General features: G+C 54.2%; 11 protein-coding genes across 19 annotated transcripts; 6 read left to right on the forward strand and 5 right to left on the reverse strand.

Annotated features, from left to right (window-relative positions):
* Window positions 1-241: 241 nt before the first annotated feature.
* On the forward strand, window positions 242-1,673 carry KVP17_003042 (uncharacterized protein; the record flags this gene model as incomplete). 3 transcript variants are annotated; one of them, XM_068519894.1, is made up of 2 exons in its annotated part: window positions 242-1,291; window positions 1,320-1,673. In XM_068519894.1, 2 exons carry the CDS (start codon window positions 242-244, stop codon window positions 1,671-1,673), a joined length of 1,404 nt encoding a protein of 467 aa, XP_068373480.1. The 3 variants fall into 3 exon arrangements, with proteins under 3 accessions (XP_068373480.1, XP_068373482.1, XP_068373481.1); XM_068519896.1 differs by lacking the exon at window positions 1,320-1,673 and having other exon boundaries at window positions 242-1,300; XM_068519895.1 differs by lacking the exon at window positions 242-1,291 and having other exon boundaries at window positions 1,314-1,673.
* Window positions 1,674-1,737: 64 nt separating this feature from the next.
* Window positions 1,738-4,323, forward strand: KVP17_003051 (uncharacterized protein; the record flags this gene model as incomplete). The annotated part of the gene is made up of 1 exon (XM_068519910.1): window positions 1,738-4,323. One exon carries the CDS (start codon window positions 1,738-1,740, stop codon window positions 4,321-4,323), a length of 2,586 nt encoding a protein of 861 aa, XP_068373496.1.
* Window positions 4,324-4,348: 25 nt separating this feature from the next.
* Window positions 4,349-6,305, reverse strand: KVP17_003050 (uncharacterized protein; the record flags this gene model as incomplete). 2 transcript variants are annotated; one of them, XM_068519909.1, is made up of 2 exons in its annotated part: window positions 4,349-4,773; window positions 4,802-5,990. In XM_068519909.1, 2 exons carry the CDS (start codon window positions 5,988-5,990, stop codon window positions 4,349-4,351), a joined length of 1,614 nt encoding a protein of 537 aa, XP_068373495.1. The 2 variants fall into 2 exon arrangements, with proteins under 2 accessions (XP_068373495.1, XP_068373494.1); XM_068519908.1 differs by having other exon boundaries at window positions 4,758-6,305.
* A 33-nt stretch (window positions 6,306-6,338) lies between these two features.
* Window positions 6,339-6,917, forward strand: KVP17_003046 (uncharacterized protein; the record flags this gene model as incomplete). Its single annotated transcript, XM_068519901.1, has 1 exon — window positions 6,339-6,917. The coding sequence occupies one exon, from the start codon at window positions 6,339-6,341 to the stop codon at window positions 6,915-6,917; it is 579 nt and encodes a 192-aa protein (XP_068373487.1).
* Window positions 6,918-6,945: 28 nt separating this feature from the next.
* Window positions 6,946-8,508, reverse strand: KVP17_003045 (uncharacterized protein; the record flags this gene model as incomplete). The annotated part of the gene is made up of 1 exon (XM_068519900.1): window positions 6,946-8,508. The coding sequence occupies one exon, from the start codon at window positions 8,506-8,508 to the stop codon at window positions 6,946-6,948; it is 1,563 nt and encodes a 520-aa protein (XP_068373486.1).
* A 17-nt stretch (window positions 8,509-8,525) lies between these two features.
* On the forward strand, window positions 8,526-9,464 carry KVP17_003048 (uncharacterized protein; the record flags this gene model as incomplete). Of its 2 annotated transcripts, none has more annotated exons than XM_068519904.1 (1): window positions 8,526-9,464. In XM_068519904.1, the coding sequence occupies one exon, from the start codon at window positions 8,526-8,528 to the stop codon at window positions 9,462-9,464; it is 939 nt and encodes a 312-aa protein (XP_068373490.1). The 2 variants fall into 2 exon arrangements, with proteins under 2 accessions (XP_068373490.1, XP_068373491.1); XM_068519905.1 differs by having other exon boundaries at window positions 8,619-9,464.
* A 57-nt stretch (window positions 9,465-9,521) lies between these two features.
* Window positions 9,522-12,345, reverse strand: KVP17_003047 (uncharacterized protein; the record flags this gene model as incomplete). 2 transcript variants are annotated; one of them, XM_068519903.1, is made up of 2 exons in its annotated part: window positions 9,522-9,876; window positions 9,905-12,345. In XM_068519903.1, 2 exons carry the CDS (start codon window positions 12,343-12,345, stop codon window positions 9,522-9,524), a joined length of 2,796 nt encoding a protein of 931 aa, XP_068373489.1. The 2 variants fall into 2 exon arrangements, with proteins under 2 accessions (XP_068373489.1, XP_068373488.1); XM_068519902.1 differs by lacking the exon at window positions 9,522-9,876 and having other exon boundaries at window positions 9,901-12,345.
* A 45-nt stretch (window positions 12,346-12,390) lies between these two features.
* Window positions 12,391-12,762, reverse strand: KVP17_003049 (uncharacterized protein; the record flags this gene model as incomplete). Of its 2 annotated transcripts, none has more annotated exons than XM_068519907.1 (1): window positions 12,391-12,762. In XM_068519907.1, the coding sequence occupies one exon, from the start codon at window positions 12,760-12,762 to the stop codon at window positions 12,391-12,393; it is 372 nt and encodes a 123-aa protein (XP_068373493.1). The 2 variants fall into 2 exon arrangements, with proteins under 2 accessions (XP_068373493.1, XP_068373492.1); XM_068519906.1 differs by having other exon boundaries at window positions 12,391-12,720.
* A 19-nt stretch (window positions 12,763-12,781) lies between these two features.
* Window positions 12,782-13,734, forward strand: KVP17_003052 (uncharacterized protein; the record flags this gene model as incomplete). 2 transcript variants are annotated; one of them, XM_068519911.1, is made up of 2 exons in its annotated part: window positions 12,782-12,883; window positions 12,910-13,734. In XM_068519911.1, 2 exons carry the CDS (start codon window positions 12,782-12,784, stop codon window positions 13,732-13,734), a joined length of 927 nt encoding a protein of 308 aa, XP_068373497.1. The 2 variants fall into 2 exon arrangements, with proteins under 2 accessions (XP_068373497.1, XP_068373498.1); XM_068519912.1 differs by lacking the exon at window positions 12,782-12,883 and having other exon boundaries at window positions 13,018-13,734.
* A 102-nt stretch (window positions 13,735-13,836) lies between these two features.
* On the forward strand, window positions 13,837-14,076 carry KVP17_003044 (uncharacterized protein; the record flags this gene model as incomplete). Its single annotated transcript, XM_068519899.1, has 1 exon — window positions 13,837-14,076. One exon carries the CDS (start codon window positions 13,837-13,839, stop codon window positions 14,074-14,076), a length of 240 nt encoding a protein of 79 aa, XP_068373485.1.
* A 517-nt stretch (window positions 14,077-14,593) lies between these two features.
* KVP17_003043 (uncharacterized protein) lies at window positions 14,594-15,580 on the reverse strand (the record flags this gene model as incomplete). Of its 2 annotated transcripts, XM_068519897.1 has the most annotated exons (5): window positions 14,594-14,868; window positions 14,925-15,015; window positions 15,044-15,220; window positions 15,250-15,466; window positions 15,495-15,580. In XM_068519897.1, 5 exons carry the CDS (start codon window positions 15,578-15,580, stop codon window positions 14,594-14,596), a joined length of 846 nt encoding a protein of 281 aa, XP_068373483.1. The 2 variants fall into 2 exon arrangements, with proteins under 2 accessions (XP_068373483.1, XP_068373484.1); XM_068519898.1 differs by lacking the exons at window positions 15,044-15,220; window positions 15,250-15,466; window positions 15,495-15,580 and having other exon boundaries at window positions 14,925-14,994.
* Between the last annotated feature and the right edge of the window lie 354 nt (window positions 15,581-15,934).

Genomic DNA, 15,934 nt, shown 5'->3' on the forward strand with positions numbered 1-15,934 from the left:
TCAATGCAGCGCGATTTCGCTCGGATTCAAATTTGCGGGAAATTTAAATTGCCGGCGCTAATTTTCTTTCAGTGACTCATGGTGGCTCATTGATTCACTGCGGTGTGCCGTGGAGTGCGGATGCATCTTTCCGCTCCATCTGTCATGATTTTTGGAGAACATCGTCAAATTCAGCGTTATGAGTCCTGCGTGCGTTTCACTTGGCCAACATCACCGCCACACTGAGTGAATATTGGTTATTATGCGTCAGGATAGTGCGTCTAAGCGATGTTTAGAGTTACCGCTGCTGAACTATGCTAATGTGCAGTACATTGTCCAGTTGGGATTGGGCGACACATATCTCGACAGATGCCGGAAACTTAACCGCGACGACTCTTGCCGGAAGTCGCAAGTGCTGACGTTCATCCCAGACACTGGATCGCATCACTTGTGGGTTCCGAAAGGAGGACCTGAGGATCTAGCTCTTAAGGCGCAGCCTAGCTACCCATTGAAGAACCGTTACTATTCCCCAGAGCTTTCTCTGACGTACAAGCATGTGAGAGGCGAAACTACGCTAGGTTATGGCGACGGATCTCGGGTGGTGGGGCAGAACATGAAAGAAACCATGACGATGGACGGCGTTGACTCCTCCGTTAGGATACTTCATCAGCACGCTCTTCTAGTTCCAGGGGCTTCCGTGCCCCACATGGTGGCTGATGGCATACTTGGTTTAGCCCCGGCTCCTCCGAAAATGACGCTGTCACCGACGAAAGAAAGAATGTCGTTTTTGGATAATCTGACCAAGTCCCTGGGGCAGAACGAGCCCATCATCGGTTTCTATCTGCCGAAATTGACGAGGAGTCAACGTATTCGTCGGTATGCGTGGGAGACGTTCGGGGAGTGGGAGATACGGTATTGGGAAGCGACTCGTGCCCGCCTGACTGTGGGAACGCCCAACCCGGCCTACTTTACCTCCAGTATACTCTGGACTGAGAATCCTCTACGATCTCAAGGTCGATGGGGAGTGGAAATTTCCTCGCTGAATGTGGGAGGTACTTCTGTCATCATAGGCCCCGCCCTTGTGGATACAGGCACTTCTTTTAGTCTGATCAAGCCAGACGCCTTCCGAGAATTCAAGGAGTCACTTCTGGCGGATGACAAGTGCTGGGCGTCCTTTGGCGGCCCGAACGAGAAAGACGAGACCCTGTGGTGCAAGTGCCCCACCGTCATTGAGAAGTATATCTACTCTGGTCGACGTCCCGTCTCATTCAGTGTGGCTGACTTCGGTACTTTGGAATGGCCCATAACCGACGTAGGGTAGGACTGGCGTCCGTATGCAGTTCATGACCACGATTTCACATCCTACCCGCGATGCCTACTGCCTTGTGGGCATTGGTGAGGGGTCTCCCAACATGCCCTTTGAAGCGATCCTCGGCTTGACCTTCATGCAGTCGTACTACACACTATTCGACGCAGCCAGTCAAACAGTAGGGTTTGCCCGACGACGGCTGCTGCTTGAGGAACAGTTCGGGCTCACTCTCCCGTTGAAGGTGGCTCTGTTGACAGCGGGAATGGTGGTTGCGTTCCTAGGTTTTCTGCTGGTGGTGGTCAGGAGATCGTCGTCCATCTCGATGGCCGAGCGAGACGAGGTGGAAATCAGGTTGTTAGAGGCGCAAGAGTCAGAGGTGGAGTGATCTGAGCTGGCCTCATTTCTCCCTATTTCAGTAGATGTTATTGTTAAAAACTTCACTTGTTCCTATGCTGGCAGGCAGCTGCAGCCACACTCCTCCATCTCTGGAAGTTCATAGAGACGCAATGGACCTGAAGGAGCCTTTTCCGCCGGAACCAGAGTTGATCCCGGACGCTGGTGACGGCCCAAGCTGGGACTTCGATGGAGACGATGACGCCAAATTCAAGCCACCCGATTTCAACCCCTTCTTCAATAGGTTTCGACAACGCCACCGCCAGCTCGAGTGGGCTGCCAGCAACCTGGTTATGGAGCGCGAGCGGGTAACGTTTTCACTGTCGGCTGATGACGTAGTGCTGGAAGGCGAACTATCGCTATTTTCAGCGGGGTTCTTGCGTCTGTTCATTGGGTCAAGTGACCGATTCAAAGCGGACTCATCAGTCATTCAAGAAGGCGATATGGAGTTGACGGACGTCACCGTCACGAGGAACGACAGTCAATGGGTAATTGACGGCCCAGGTCGAATGAGCGCCGTTCTGACCCTTAATCCCTTCAGGCTCGACATGCTGCTCGATCGAGAGATCGTCAACAGCGTTGACGGCATTCACTGGGAAAACTACCCAGCCCCTGCTCCTAGTGTCTGGAAAGGCTTCGAAGACAGTACACCTAACGGGTGGCAAGCTGTCGGGGCGTCCGTAGTCTCCCCTGCCACGGACGCCGTCTACGGTCTCCCGCAGCACACGGGCCCCCTAAACCTTCTTGGTCGCGGACCCCTACGCCTGTTCAACGTAGACGCGTTTGGCTACGAGGACGACCGAGATAACGCACTCTACGGCACAGTACCCTTCGTTCTCGTTCCGCAGGGGTCGGTGTACTCGGCGCAGTTGTGGTTGAACCCTGCCGACACGTATTATGTGCCGCCTACTACTGACGGAAACAGGTCTTCATGGGTGTCAGAAACGAATTGCATCGACATCGTACTTTTCGCGGCAGACAGCTCCATAAGCGTCCTCAACTCCCTTAGCGTTGTAACGGGGTTTCCCTCTCTGCCCCCTCTATTTGCCTTGGGCAAGCACCAGTGTCGATGGAACTACGACGACGAGAGCGACGTCCTCGACGTCTCCAAAGGGTTCGCTTTGATGGACATTCCGCTAGACACTATGTGGCTCGACATCGAGCACACCGACCGCAAGCGTTACTTTACGTGGGACAACGAGAAGTTCCCCGACCCTCAACGCCTGTTACGTGACCTGTCAACGGACGGTAGGCACTTAGTTGCCATTATCGATCCTCATGTGGCCAAGGACTCCGCCTACGACCTCTACGCGGACGTTCTCGATGCTGGCGTTCTGTCGGACGCCTCTGGCGAGGTTTTCGTGGGAGATTGCTGGCCAGGCCGCAGCGTGTACCCTGATTTCCTGGATCCTCGGGTGCGGGAGGTGTGGATGGGTCACCTCGCCGGTTGGCTGGACTGGGATAACAGACTACATGTGTGGAACGACATGAACGAGCCTTCAGTGTTTGAGAGTCCAGAGATGACACTACCCAAAGACGCGAGGCACGTGGACGGGAGAGAGCACCGAGAGGTCCACAACCTCTACGGAATGTTCTACCATCGAACGACGTTTGAGGGGTTAATGCGGGCCCGACCCAGCAAGCGTCCGTTCGTTCTTTCGCGAGCCTTCTTTGTGGGCAGCCAAAAATATGGTGCTATCTGGTTTGGAGATTCGATATCCTCCACAGAGCACCTGGCGATGACAAGTCGGTTACTACTGAGCCATGCCGTGGCTGGCCTTTCATTCACTGGCGGCGACGTAGGTGGCTTTTTCGGCGACCCTAGCGAGGACTTACTTTTGCGATGGAGTGAGGTTGGCATTTGGCAGCCCTTCTACAGAGATCACGCGCATATAGAATCTCGCAGACGGGAACCCTGGCTCTTTTCCGCCGAGACTCTCGCTCGTATTAGACACCTGGCGCATACCCGATATCGCGTGCTGCACTACTGGTATACAGCCTTCTTTGACTACCACGCCTTCGGAGTGCCTGTGATCAGAATGGAAGACCAGCGCGACGATGTCTTTTGGGTGGGCTCAAGCATTTTGGTCGTGCCCGTTCTGCGTAAACCCGTGGAATTGCCCATCCTTCGACTTTTTGCCTTGGATTCTGACCAGGAGTTCGTCGGTGGCAGCGTAAACGAGACCACGGCGTTCGTCAGAGAAGGGTCTATCCTTCTGACCAAGACGCACCCAGGGCGGTCAACCGAAACAATGCGAGGAGTGCCCTTCCGTATGGAGATTTACCCAAACGTTCAGGGCGAAGCCAGCGGCTCGTTGTTCCTGGACGACGGGGAAAGCACGCTGACTGGGGGCAATTTCGCTGTGGTCGACTTCTATGCATCGATATCGGAGAGCGGAGTGGTTGTCACGTGCGCTCCAAGACTGCGGTTAGATCGACCGTTGACCACTGACGTGACAGGGCTCCAGATGAACCCTATTCTCTCGCCAGTCCTCAAGCCCAGCCAACAAGTTCGAATCGCCCTCGAGCACGTCAACACTTCAATAGCCTCCATCCGCGTCATTGGCTGGGGGGCGGGGGATCTGGACCAATCTCTACTCCAACAATGGACGCGACACGTATTCAAACGAACTGAGTTGTGATTGTGTTTGCTACACTCTCGAGATATCAGTACTCTGTAGGACGACGTGCCGAAAGATTGGCGATTGCCTTCTGTTCGGCGGTAGCCATCCGTTGCCAGGCTTTCATTCGATCCTCTTCGAAGGAGAAGGTAAAGAAACAATGCTGCAACACCTGTAGCGCGCTAACGCGACGAGTGGGATTCACCTCCAGCATGGGCAACAAGAAGTCGGAGAACACCTCAGCTACTGGCTGTCGAAGAAAGTATCTCGATCGTAGGATGTCTTCTAATCCCCAGAACTTCAGGTCATGAATATGTAGTAGTTTCCCTTCAGCATCGAAGAACTTCGACGAACGCCGACCATGCTGTGTGATGATAGACGGAAGTGAGCCGAGCAGCTCTGACACCAAAGCGAGATGGTCCTCATCCCGGCTGAAGTTGGAGGCAGACTTTGGTTCAAATAAAAAATCGCCTGTGTCCCACAATTTCCGGAACCTCACCTGTTAAGAGCTCGTAAAGCATGCACGCATATGACCAGATGTCTGCGTTGGCACAGTAGCCACTCTCCGTGACGACCTCAGGTGACCGGTACTGCCGTGTCTGAATGTCCTTGCAAAACTGCTTGTCAACCCAGCACGCATTGCCCAGGTCTACGAGCTTGTACTCCTGGCGTTCCGCGAAGAATGACCGCTTCATCACTTCTTTAAGGTGCACGGGCCCCACGGCCGAATACAGTACGCGCTCGGCAGAGCGTTCGTCTGCGACGAGTTCAGTGTAGACTTCATACGTCAGAAGGCAATGCCGCCACCGTAGAATGTCTTCCTCGCTCGTGCCCATCTCAACTACGTAGCTGACGCCGTCCACGTCAACCATCTCAAGGTCGTGGTCTGGCGCTCGGGGCGGATCCGGAGCCTGATCCTCAGCCTCAGTGTCGAGGGTGTCGGGACCGTCGGGGCCGTCGGGGGCGTCCATCGCCTTCGGCAAGGAAGGAACCGCTCCGGAATTGTCCAGCGACTCCCGTGTCCCCTCGAGCGCGTCAGCGGGGAGGTTCTCCAGGGCTCCGTGGGAGTTCAGGGGAGTGGTCCCTGCGCTGGCGTCTGGAGTAGTCTGTTTGCTATTCGGACCGCGTTTTCGCTTCCGACGGCGTTTCTTCTTCCCCTGTTGGGTCTCCTGGAGGAGCTGCTCTAAGATGTTGGAGCTCGTCTTTTCTTTGTTACCCTTCAGTTTGCGACGTCGCTTTAGTCTATTGCGTTTCTGCTTCATTTTGTTTTGTTTGTCGGAGGAAATACCGACGACCTCTCCGTCGGGTCCATATTCGGAGGCGCCTGTGTAGAACTCCCGAAGGGGCTGCGGTGGGGGTAACTCCACAGCAGACACTAGAATATTTTCCGGCTTGACATCCGTATGTATAACGCCGCAGACGCGATGCAGGTAGTCCAGCCCGGCTAAGGTGTGTGCCGAAATTTTCCGGACGATACCCATCTCAATGCCTTGGAACTTGTACTCCTTCATCAGCGTAAGCAGATTCGGTCCCATGACCTCGAACACCATGCAGATGTGCTGCCCGTTCAAACCATTGTGACTGAAGCTGTCGATAAACTCCACAACAGGCCGTGTTGGCGACGCAAGATCCGGAAACAGGTGCTGGTGATACTGCAGCACCCTGACTCCTTCGGGATGGACGAACATCCTGTTCACCGTTTCAAGGATTTGAATCTCGTCTCGAGCTGCTTCTACGAACTGCCGAGCAGCTTTCTGGAACTTCACTGCGACGTAACGTGGTGTCGGAGGAAAGAAATCAGTGGCTAGCCACACAGTACTGAAATGTCCCCAACCGAGTTTACACTCTATACGATAGCGGTCCTTATACACCTCCCCTGGATAACATCGGTGGTACCCGCCCGGGACGTACTCATCGAGGCCCTCATCTTCACTGTCGCCGTCGTTACCTATTGGTGCGGGAGGCGCCGAGGAATGCGACGAACCATCGGACCAGGCGTCCATGGAAAATGCCGGAAATAGACCTCTATTCCACAAATGCTGCCTGAACTGTTCGTTTTCGACCTAGACGACACCCTTTGGGCGGGTGATGTGGACATATACTTCAAACCACCGTTTAGCCTGGATCTTAAACGAAAACAGCAGGTCAACGAACTGCCGCTGTATCCGCGACTCAAGGATTCCCGTCAATCTCCGTTCGAATGCTTCCCCGATTCGCTGTCGATCTTACATTGGATTGTCGAGCAGGGCGTGGATGTGGCTTTCGCCAGCAGGACCACCACACCGAAGGACGCACAACAGGCCCTCACGCAACTATTTGTTCCCCGAAAAGGTGCCTCGCAGCAGCCGGACGAGGACTTGCTGGACCCTAGAGTCGACAACCGATACTCAGACCTGGCCTCTCTGTCTGTGCACTCTGCCTGGGGAGATGTGGACAAAAAGCGTCACCTGAAGGAGATCGCAGACGCCACTGGCGTAGAGTTCAAGAACATGCTCTTCTTTGACAACGAGAAACGCAACATCACCACGGCTAAACGTCTAGGAGTACCGTGCTGTTGGTGTCGCGACGGGCTCTCCTGGGCAGTGTTCAAGGAAGCGATTCAGCAGTCATTCTAGAAGTCGGACAGAAAGTTAAGGTCAAACACTATTTCTTGACTCTACGCTTCTTTTTAGTCTTTAGCATTGTCTGGGTTGCCTGGTTATTTCGGAACTCCGGGGACGTCGGATCCAAAGCGAATTCAGGTTCCTCGTAGACTGCTTGGAATCGCGGATCCTCCGTGTCCAGATTAAAGGTGTCTTGCTGGTCCCTCCGTCTCTTGGCTTTCTTCTTGCCTCTCTTGGGGCCTTTCATTTTGAAGTCGTCCTCGCTATCAGAGGATGGCGGAGCTACGGGCTTCTCGTCCTCCTCCTCCTCCTCAGACAATTCTTGTCCAACCAGAGGGAACCGTTTTCTCTTCCTGCCGTCACCTTCACCTTTGCCTTCGGCTGCATCGACAGCCTCGGGCTCCTCGATTCCCATGTCATGTGCCGCGAAGGCGCGACGCATCTCTTCGGAGTCCGACACATCAGTGCTTTCGGCCTTCTCTTGCACCAAACGGATGTCCTCAGAGTCCGAATCCGCGTCCTCGGAGTCCACTCCTTCCAACAGTCTCTTGCGGTAGACTTCGAGGTTGTCTTCTGTGAGACTGGCTGCTGTGACTACGTTGCCCGAGGCGTCGAACACGGACTCGGCCTCCTCGTCTGCTCGATCCCTGGCGAATTCTGGCAGTTCGAACTCGGCGATCGCTTCCACGGAAGACTCCTCCTCATCACTGGAAACCTTGACATAGTTCTTGTATTCCATCTCCAGCACCTCTTTCTCTGTGAAGAGCTTCTTGAAGAAGCGGGTGCGGTCCGGTGGATCCTCGTCCCAGGCAGTTTCATCTACGGTGGTGGTCTGCAGATAGTTTTTAAAGGCCGCTGGTGGAGTGTAACGTTTGGGAAACTCCTCGCATGTGTCCGTTGGTTCTCCTGGAATTACCAGGTCGTCAGGCACGAAACTGATCTGCATTCCGTCTATTGCCCAACTGACGTCTGTCCCATCAAACTCCTCGTAAATTCTGTCAGCGACGACCTTATCCTCGCAATCGACAATTGCAAAGAAGTACATGGATTTCTCTCGAAGCCAAGCGCGGTACTTGGCGTGGCGAATGTCCTCTGGGTCCTTGGCGTCATAGGGTGCGCCACGCTCCTTGTCACGTTGCATCTTCTCCTTCCCGAATTCGGATTGGAAAATCCGGACTCGGGCCACAGGTTTCTCGGTTTCAAGAATGTTGCCTTTAGACAAAAATGATGTCATGATGGCGAAAACATCTTTAGCTTTGAGAGTCTCCCAAACAAGACCTTTGAGTGCTAATCTCGCAGTCTCTGCGTTATCTACCAGCGGTGTTTCAGGTATGCCAAGATCTGCCTCGGTCTCCTCTACCTCATCCTCCTCCTCGGATGATGATTCCGCATCCCATGCGAAAGGAGCATACTCTGGCACCTCCGTATCGATGGCCTCGTCCTTCGTGGTAGCCTCTGCTTGGTGCTTCTTCACTACGACTCGTCCTTTGGCGTCTGTGGGGGCGTCGATATCTGGGACATCTTTGAAGCGCTCGTCCAACTGCACTGGTTTTTTCTTCTTGCGCTTGCCGAACTGTGCTGCTTTGGAAAACCTTGTGTCCATCGAAAATCGGGAATTGAATGAATCGGTTGAATCGACTGCGGTTCGCACTCTACTCTCCTCTTGCCTTCACCGTTAGAGTTTTTGTTGCAGCGAAGATCTGGGCGGTCCGTATGGCGACTTTGGCGCTGGACTGGATTTTTAAACCATCACTCACTGACGCCTCCGAGACCACGGCAAACCCCAAAGGAGAGAGCAAAGGTCTACACTCAGACCAGTTCCTAGCAGCTACCGATTACGTACGAACACGGACGGACCTTGGCGCTGAAGACCTCCTGCGGTTTTACAGCCTCTACAAGCAAGCCACCGTTGGACCCTGCAACCAGCAGGAGCCATCGCAGCTGAACGTCTTGGCCCATCGGAAGTGGGAAGCGTGGCACTCCTTGGGAACTATGGACCACCAGACGGCCTCGCGATTCTACGTGGACGGGGTCATACTGAAGTGGGGTACTGACATCGCAGAGGGCAGAGACCCTGACGATATCCCGTGTCCCGCCATGGGAGGTATGGTGCCGCAATCGGTGACGCTGGTATCGGACGACGCCGTTGAAGCGGCAGTCGGACTTGTTGGCGCTGGGAACGTAGAGGGACTGAAGGAGCTTTTGGTCTCCAATCCGGATGCTCTGCAAGGCCCTTATAGTATTCCGCTGATGAATATAGCCGCTGATCGAGACGAACTCTCAATGTGCAGATTTCTAGCTGAGAAAGGAGTCAAGGAGACGGAGAAGGACGAGTTCGGCGACTCCGCCTTTCACACTGCCGCTGTGGCGGGCTCCACCAAAGTGCTGCGCTGGCTAGCGGCTCATCACGCCGTACCCGCCTCTCTGCAGGACTTCGAACCTCGTCCAATCTCGCCATGGACAGAAGCGAACGCTGATGGAGAAGCGCCACTTGATTTGATGGAAGATGCTTTGCAGTGTGAGCTGGTTCCCAAGCATGAAACATCAGTTGACATGTAGAAGCCTCGCTAGGGCCTGGAAGTCTGAATCTGCTCTGTTTGAGGCGAGTCGGAGTACTCACTGTTGTCGTGTGTCTTGTTTGGACTCCTCCACGATCCGACGGTAATGCAAGCTGTATCGCATGTCGATCGACTCGAAAAACGACCGTGCAGGGGACCTAGTGTTGATAAGTCCTGCGTTGCTAGTGATGGCGACAGCCCGCCGTCGCATGCGAGGACCCTCTTGCACATTGTTAATTGTTACTGCCAGAGAGCGTATCCTGGCACGCAGCTTCGAAGTGTCGCTCTCGGCGAGAGCAGGACCGTCCACCATCTCAAGCGCCACTAACGCGCGATGGATGGCGATTGGACTGAAGTACTCGCGTTGATGTGACAGCAGGATATAGGCAGTTCTGGTCAGTGTGTGAAACGAACTGAGTTTCGTGACCACTGAAGACTCACCATTTGGCAAACGCCTCTATAGGAACCAGAATAAGGAACTCAACGAGGTCCGTCTGACGAAGGCCCTCCTGATCAAACGAGTCTGCTGTAGAACTGTGAGTTACGACCTGATCTATGACCTGGGAGATGGATGGCAGCAGAGGGGATTGGGCGTCGCAAAAGCGACTAACTGCCCCAAAAAGGCGAATGCCAGACAGAAGTTGCATGCAGTCCTGGTCATCAGAGCTCAGCCCCGCCTGGATCGCCTGCAGGTGCAAAGGCACAGACGTGTCCAGCCACGAGGCATACCGCGCTCTCCTCGACGGATAAAGGGACGCTGCCGACGTCAACGCGATGAGAAGTTCGGTAAACTCGAAGCTTGGAGGGTTCTCCGCACGAGAAGCCAGACGACACCAGTGGTTAAGGACGAAATCGAGAATGGGCTCCTCTGTGGACCCACCCAAAGAGCAGTTCAACAAAACTACCAGCAATCTGGCCAGCAAGCTGGAGATGTAGGTATCTGCGGTTTGCAGGCGGATGTCACACATGCGAAGCAGAGGATCTATCTCCACTGTCGTGATGGATTCCAAATCTTCCACGGAGCCGATGACGATGTCGAGGGCTGAAGGGAAAACTACGACCAGATCGTCACCTCGCAGATCAGAGGACATCAAAGGAATGAGTCGCGAAATCACTGAGGATCGCACGGTTGGAGAGGCCTCGAAAATTACGGCGTAGACCGCCTTTAGCGCCGTACGGGTGATTTCCACGGAGGGGGCAGCCCAGGCGACGTGCACGAGCCCGATCACGAAGTGCTCCAGCAGTGTGGTCGTGTCCATCACTGTGTGCCAAACAGGACTATCGCTGTTGTTCGTTGCACGAGATAAACAAGAGTCCACGGCAAGGCCCAGGATATCAACAGGCGTAGAAGGGTCGTTGATGATCGCAAGGAGTGTTTGTACAGCCGGTAGAAGCGTCACAGAGGGCAGGTAGTGGCATCCAAAGAGGATAGATGCGAATCGGATATAACAGAATCCAGCAAAGTCCTTCGGCAAGCTTTTCATCGTCACAGCAACCCTAGGAGCGACCTCCTTCATGCAGCTGAGGGTAAGGTCTGAAGGTTCAGGAATACACGACTCCTCCAATCCGTTGGAACCTCCAACCTCGGTCCCTAGTAGTAAGCTTAAGGACTCCAAGCACAGCGCAGATCTCATCACCGCATCGGAATCGTGTGGGGATCTAGCCAGGTTCTGTCCAATAAACTCCACAACAGGGTCTGATGCCTCTCGAGTCGACAACAGGGACACTTCGCAGACCAATAAAGCGTCCCGAGTTGAACACTGAAGGTGATCCGGTTCGAAGGGAACCAGCAGCCGTAGGATAGTCTCAAAAAGAGCAAGCAAGCCTGTCGGACAGCCAGCTGCCGTCGCGAGTTGGGTGAGCTCGATGGCACATCGGCGTTGTAGGTCAGCCGATTCCTCGGGTGACTCTTCGAATGACTCCTCGCAGAGCCCGGTCGTCCACAGGCCGTCTAGAGCTCGATACGGAAACAGCAGGCGCAGGGCGGACAGCATCAGACCTGTCAACAGAGGATTCAGCACGTCCAGTACCTCACGAGAGGATACCTGATGAGCGATCATAAACTCTGACAGCGTCCAGAGCGTACGGCTGAGAAGTCCCTCGCTGGAGAGGAAGGGAGTGATGCTGTAGGCAGCCAGATCGGCAAGAGGGGGGACAACTGCCGTTCCCCAGAGGCCCAGCATCCGGCTTTCGACGCGCGACAAAAGCTGCTTCAGCACAGATCCGACGAATGGACTGATGATCTCCCTCTCCACGTCTCCGTGCCGGCAAAAGATGAGAAGACCCTTGTGGACAATTGCAAGCTCTTCCTCTCTTTCCAACGCGCTGAGTGGAGCCTCCACCAGAGCTGACTCAAGCTCCATTAGCGGGGTGAAGTAGGCCTCAGTCAGCACACGGAAGGCCTTTCGACCTGACAGCGCCTTACGACCGCTCAGCTCTTCCACCGCCCTCACCAGCAGTGCCAGAGAGCGGAGACGTTCGTTGTGTGAGAGAGTCGGGAACTCTAGGAGGCTCTCGGTCAGGTAGATCTCCATCTCAGGCCACATCATTGGAAAGTCGCTCCGGATGGGCGCCCGTAGGGCGGCGAACAGGAGTTCGCCGTCAAGCACTGGCAGTGCCCTCCTAGTCAACCTCAAGAGTGCGGTCTTCAGCAGCCGTCTCTCCGCTGGAGACCTCGTAACCTTCCAGGCCCGTTCTACAGCTCCCTTAGCTGACACCAGCAGGAGGAAACCAGTGTCAGATGTTAAATCGTGGCACGCCTCCAGCGTGTCAAGAAGGGTGCAGGCGTACCTCGAACAGTCCTCGTTCTGCAGATCGATCAGCGCCTTGGTAGCCTCAGGCTCGCCCAGATACCCCCTCGTTAGGAGAGCCACAAGCTCCATTTATGTGCGAATTGCAATCGGTTTTGTGGCCAAAAATTCACGGATCTAAGTAGACTCACTCAACTCCTCGGAAACGTACACTCGCGTCGCCTCTATCTGGTCCTTCCACACGTTCAATAAACGACCCTCATCCACACGAACCTGTAGAGTGGACTCAAAAGTAGGGACGTGTACGGGATTGTAGAGAGGCGAAATGGAGTACGAAAACTGGGCCACTTGTTTGGTGTCGAGGGGGTGATACTTCGGCCCCCCACTTGTGGTATAGTTGGCGTAGTTAGTGTACTGGGCGCTAGGGAGGGTGTGAGTTGCCTGACCGGACACATATCGATGCTGCATGCTGGAGACGGGACCCTGCACCGGCGAGCTGTAGACCATACGCTTCGCCTGGGAAATGGTTGGGCTTGCGTAAGAAGTCATTATTGTAATTTTGCGCCGTATGTCTGGACTGCCCCCACTTCCGCCCAGACCTAAGCAGCTGGAGCTGGTGGAGACCGCATCCACGTTCATATCAGATTTTTCAACTGACTGGGATTCAAAAGTGAGCTTCCAGGTGACCGAATACAGGTCCTTCACACGTACGCAACAGCGGACTCTGCGAAAGACCGTCCAGTTCTGGTCTGTGTTCACGGCGGTGGGCATACAGGCTTGTCTTGGGACGCCCTTGCTCGCCGAATGAACGACGTGGTAATTATAGCTCCCGATTTGCCTAGTCACGGATTGTCTGACCCTGCCGACATGGACATCGACTCTCTGGTGGAGGCTACGGAGGCAGCTGTATGCGATGTGTACGTGAAGCTCGCAGCCAAGGGTGCGACTGTGCTGGTTGGACACAGCCTCGGAGGCAGTATTGCTGTGCGTCTGGCCAAAAGGGACCGCATTCCTTCTATAAAGGCCCTTGTGGTGCTCGATGCGGTGGAAACCACAGCTTTGGCTAGCCTTTCTCACATGTCACATTTCGTCAAGAACATCCCAAAGCGCTTTCCCACCCGGAGAGCGGCAGTGGAGTGGTCTCTCCACAACATGCTGAAGAACTCCGAGTCTGCCAGGGTGTCTATTCCCAGCCAGCTGAAGCTTGTCGACGACCACTACGAGTGGCGACTGGACCTGTCGACTACAGAGAAGTTCTGGCGTGGCTGGTTCGATGGTCTGACTGAAATGTTCCTAGGCTGCTCGGGAGTGTACAAAGTCCTCATGGTAGCCGGTCGCCGAGACACGCTGGACAAGAAGCTTATCGTCGGTCACATGCAAGGCAAGTACCAGCTGATTCCCCTTCCTCACAGCGGTCATGTGCTCATGGAAGACCAACCTGACGCCGTGGCTGTCGCACTCACGACGCTCATCAAGCGTCTTTCACTGACTGAAACCGCTGCTATTTACTGCCCCCCTTGACTCATAACCTGCTATTTTTCGCAAATCATCAATACCAACATGATGCATCAGTCTCCAATCACCAGACAGTACTCAAGCCAATCTTACAGCCCTACAACACCCATGTCTTATGGCGCCCATTCCCAGCATTCCCACGTTCGCCAAGTTTCCACTCCTGGAGTGAATCAGAAGTACCAACCTGCCCACTCCACCCGCGCTGAGACGTGGTCAAACCAGACGCAGATGCCGTACGACTCTGCTACTGTGACCACTTACGAGTGTGCGCCGACGTATGTGATGGACGGCCACAACTTTCACGACTACTGGGCTCGCGCTTGCAAGGCTGACCGTGATTATATTTAAACAGCTGAGTTTAGGTTGTGAGTTTTAAAACATAATACAGGCTATGCCTGCGTAATATTAGTAAGAGTTCTGCGCCATTTCGAAAGAGTCAGATTATTTGTCTGAGCGCAGGCGGAGGGTTTCGCCAGTCGTTGTAAGGATCCAACTGCCTGCACCTACGGTGGCACAGTCCTTGCGGCGCACTGCGGAGCCAATACCGTAAATGCTGTGGGAGCGAAAACCTGCGATTATGTCTGAGACCTAAAATTTTTAACTCTCGATGAATGCTGAGTGATCTGTTGTCTTTGGAAGCAGAACTTACCTCAGCCGTATCTGCTCTAGAGCAGGAGATTCTCGACTTGGAGGAGTTGTACTTTGCGTCACCTTCGTCCATTGGTAGTCTGGTAGGCGGCTACGGATGTCCCTCGAAGAAAAGGAAACGCAAGTCACCGAGTTTTAGTTCAACGAACTCCATAAAGAGAGCTAGAATCTCGGGTGGTAAGGCGAAGGTCACTTAGCTTGCTGCTGGGTTGATCATTTAACTGGCACCCACTTGAAGAAAGGTACCAATCCCGAACGTTAGCCCGCCTGCTATCACGCCATTGGACATCATAATGAGACCCGACTGCCAAGCGGATTGGCAAACGAACTGTGCCTTCAAAACTCCCAAGGCGAAGAGAGTTAACGCACATGATAGTGCAGTGAAGGCGAAAGCCCAGTGGGCATGTACGGAGGATCCAAGCCAGCGGAAGAGACCGTAGGACAGCAGCGGTACGGAGCCGAACACCATGAAAGCTCCAAACATCGCAAGACCTGGAAACGGTGAAAGAATAGAATGAAAAATCGAGAACAAAAGATTACAGATCCACCTTTCGTGAATGGAGACAACTCGAGTCCTTCAGCGCAGTCCGCCAGGCCAAGTCCAAGCTCCTCCTTCATCATATGGCTGAGGAAGAACTCCTGCGTGGCCCAGCCTCCCTTGCCTCACTGGGTACTTGAAAGCGATTTCAGTAAATGTAATAGCGTCCTCATTTGAGAAGCCGTACCGGCCCACGTAAATCTCGATCATCTCGCGCTTTTCGCCTTCAGGGTTGTAGGTGACCTCCCATTCTTCGCGGGCTCGTTCGCACTCGAAGAAGTCTGTTTCTGACTTCTCAGAGATGTACTGAATGAGGTCTCCACGTGGCATCTCACCTCGCCGAACCCCATCGACACTGCGTCTCCGATGAGATTTCCGAAACCGATGATGAGGATCTGCACTCCCGTCAGCTCAGCACCTACACACCCAGCTAGAACAGCGAATATAGTCATGATACCGTCCAGACCACCGAAAACCATCACCTTCAGGAGTTCACCAGACGACCAGAACGCCCCATCCCCGTGACGGCTGTTCGATTGGCTGTGCGATCGCCTGCGTCATGCGCTGCTACTCGTGTCACTTTAAGGCCTCCAGGTCTCGGTTAACGTATGCATCACGCGATAGTGTTAAGTTCCTTGAGAGCAGTGGCGCTTCTCTTGCCGTCATTGAAGCTGAATATTATTGGAATTCCAAGATGGAGGAAGAACAAGCAGATCTGGCCAGTCTGAAGTTTGGGAAGGAGCTCGAAGAGAGTCGTTGCCTCAATCTTTGCGAAGTCAAATTGCTGCTGACAGATGTGCTCAAAAGTGGGAAGAAACGAAGTTCCATGGCCGAAAAGTGAGCCACCGTAGCCTCCTAGATTCAGCCTCATCAAGCAGTCGTACGACTACGCTTGCCGCTTTGCTCGAGTGCAAGGTCGTATGAACGTGCTCAATCTGCGAGATACGCTGGAACATCACGTCACAATGAAGGAGATTGAGATCGCGCTGCTGGTCAATCTCCAGCCGCGGTCAGTAGACG

This window comes from the organism of the source record quoted next (genome assembly GCF_019968985.1).
Source record: "MAG: Porospora cf. gigantea B chromosome Unknown PgB_NODE_516_length_15934_cov_120.408, whole genome shotgun sequence".
Taxonomy (NCBI): domain Eukaryota; phylum Apicomplexa; class Conoidasida; order Eugregarinorida; family Porosporidae; genus Porospora; species Porospora cf. gigantea B.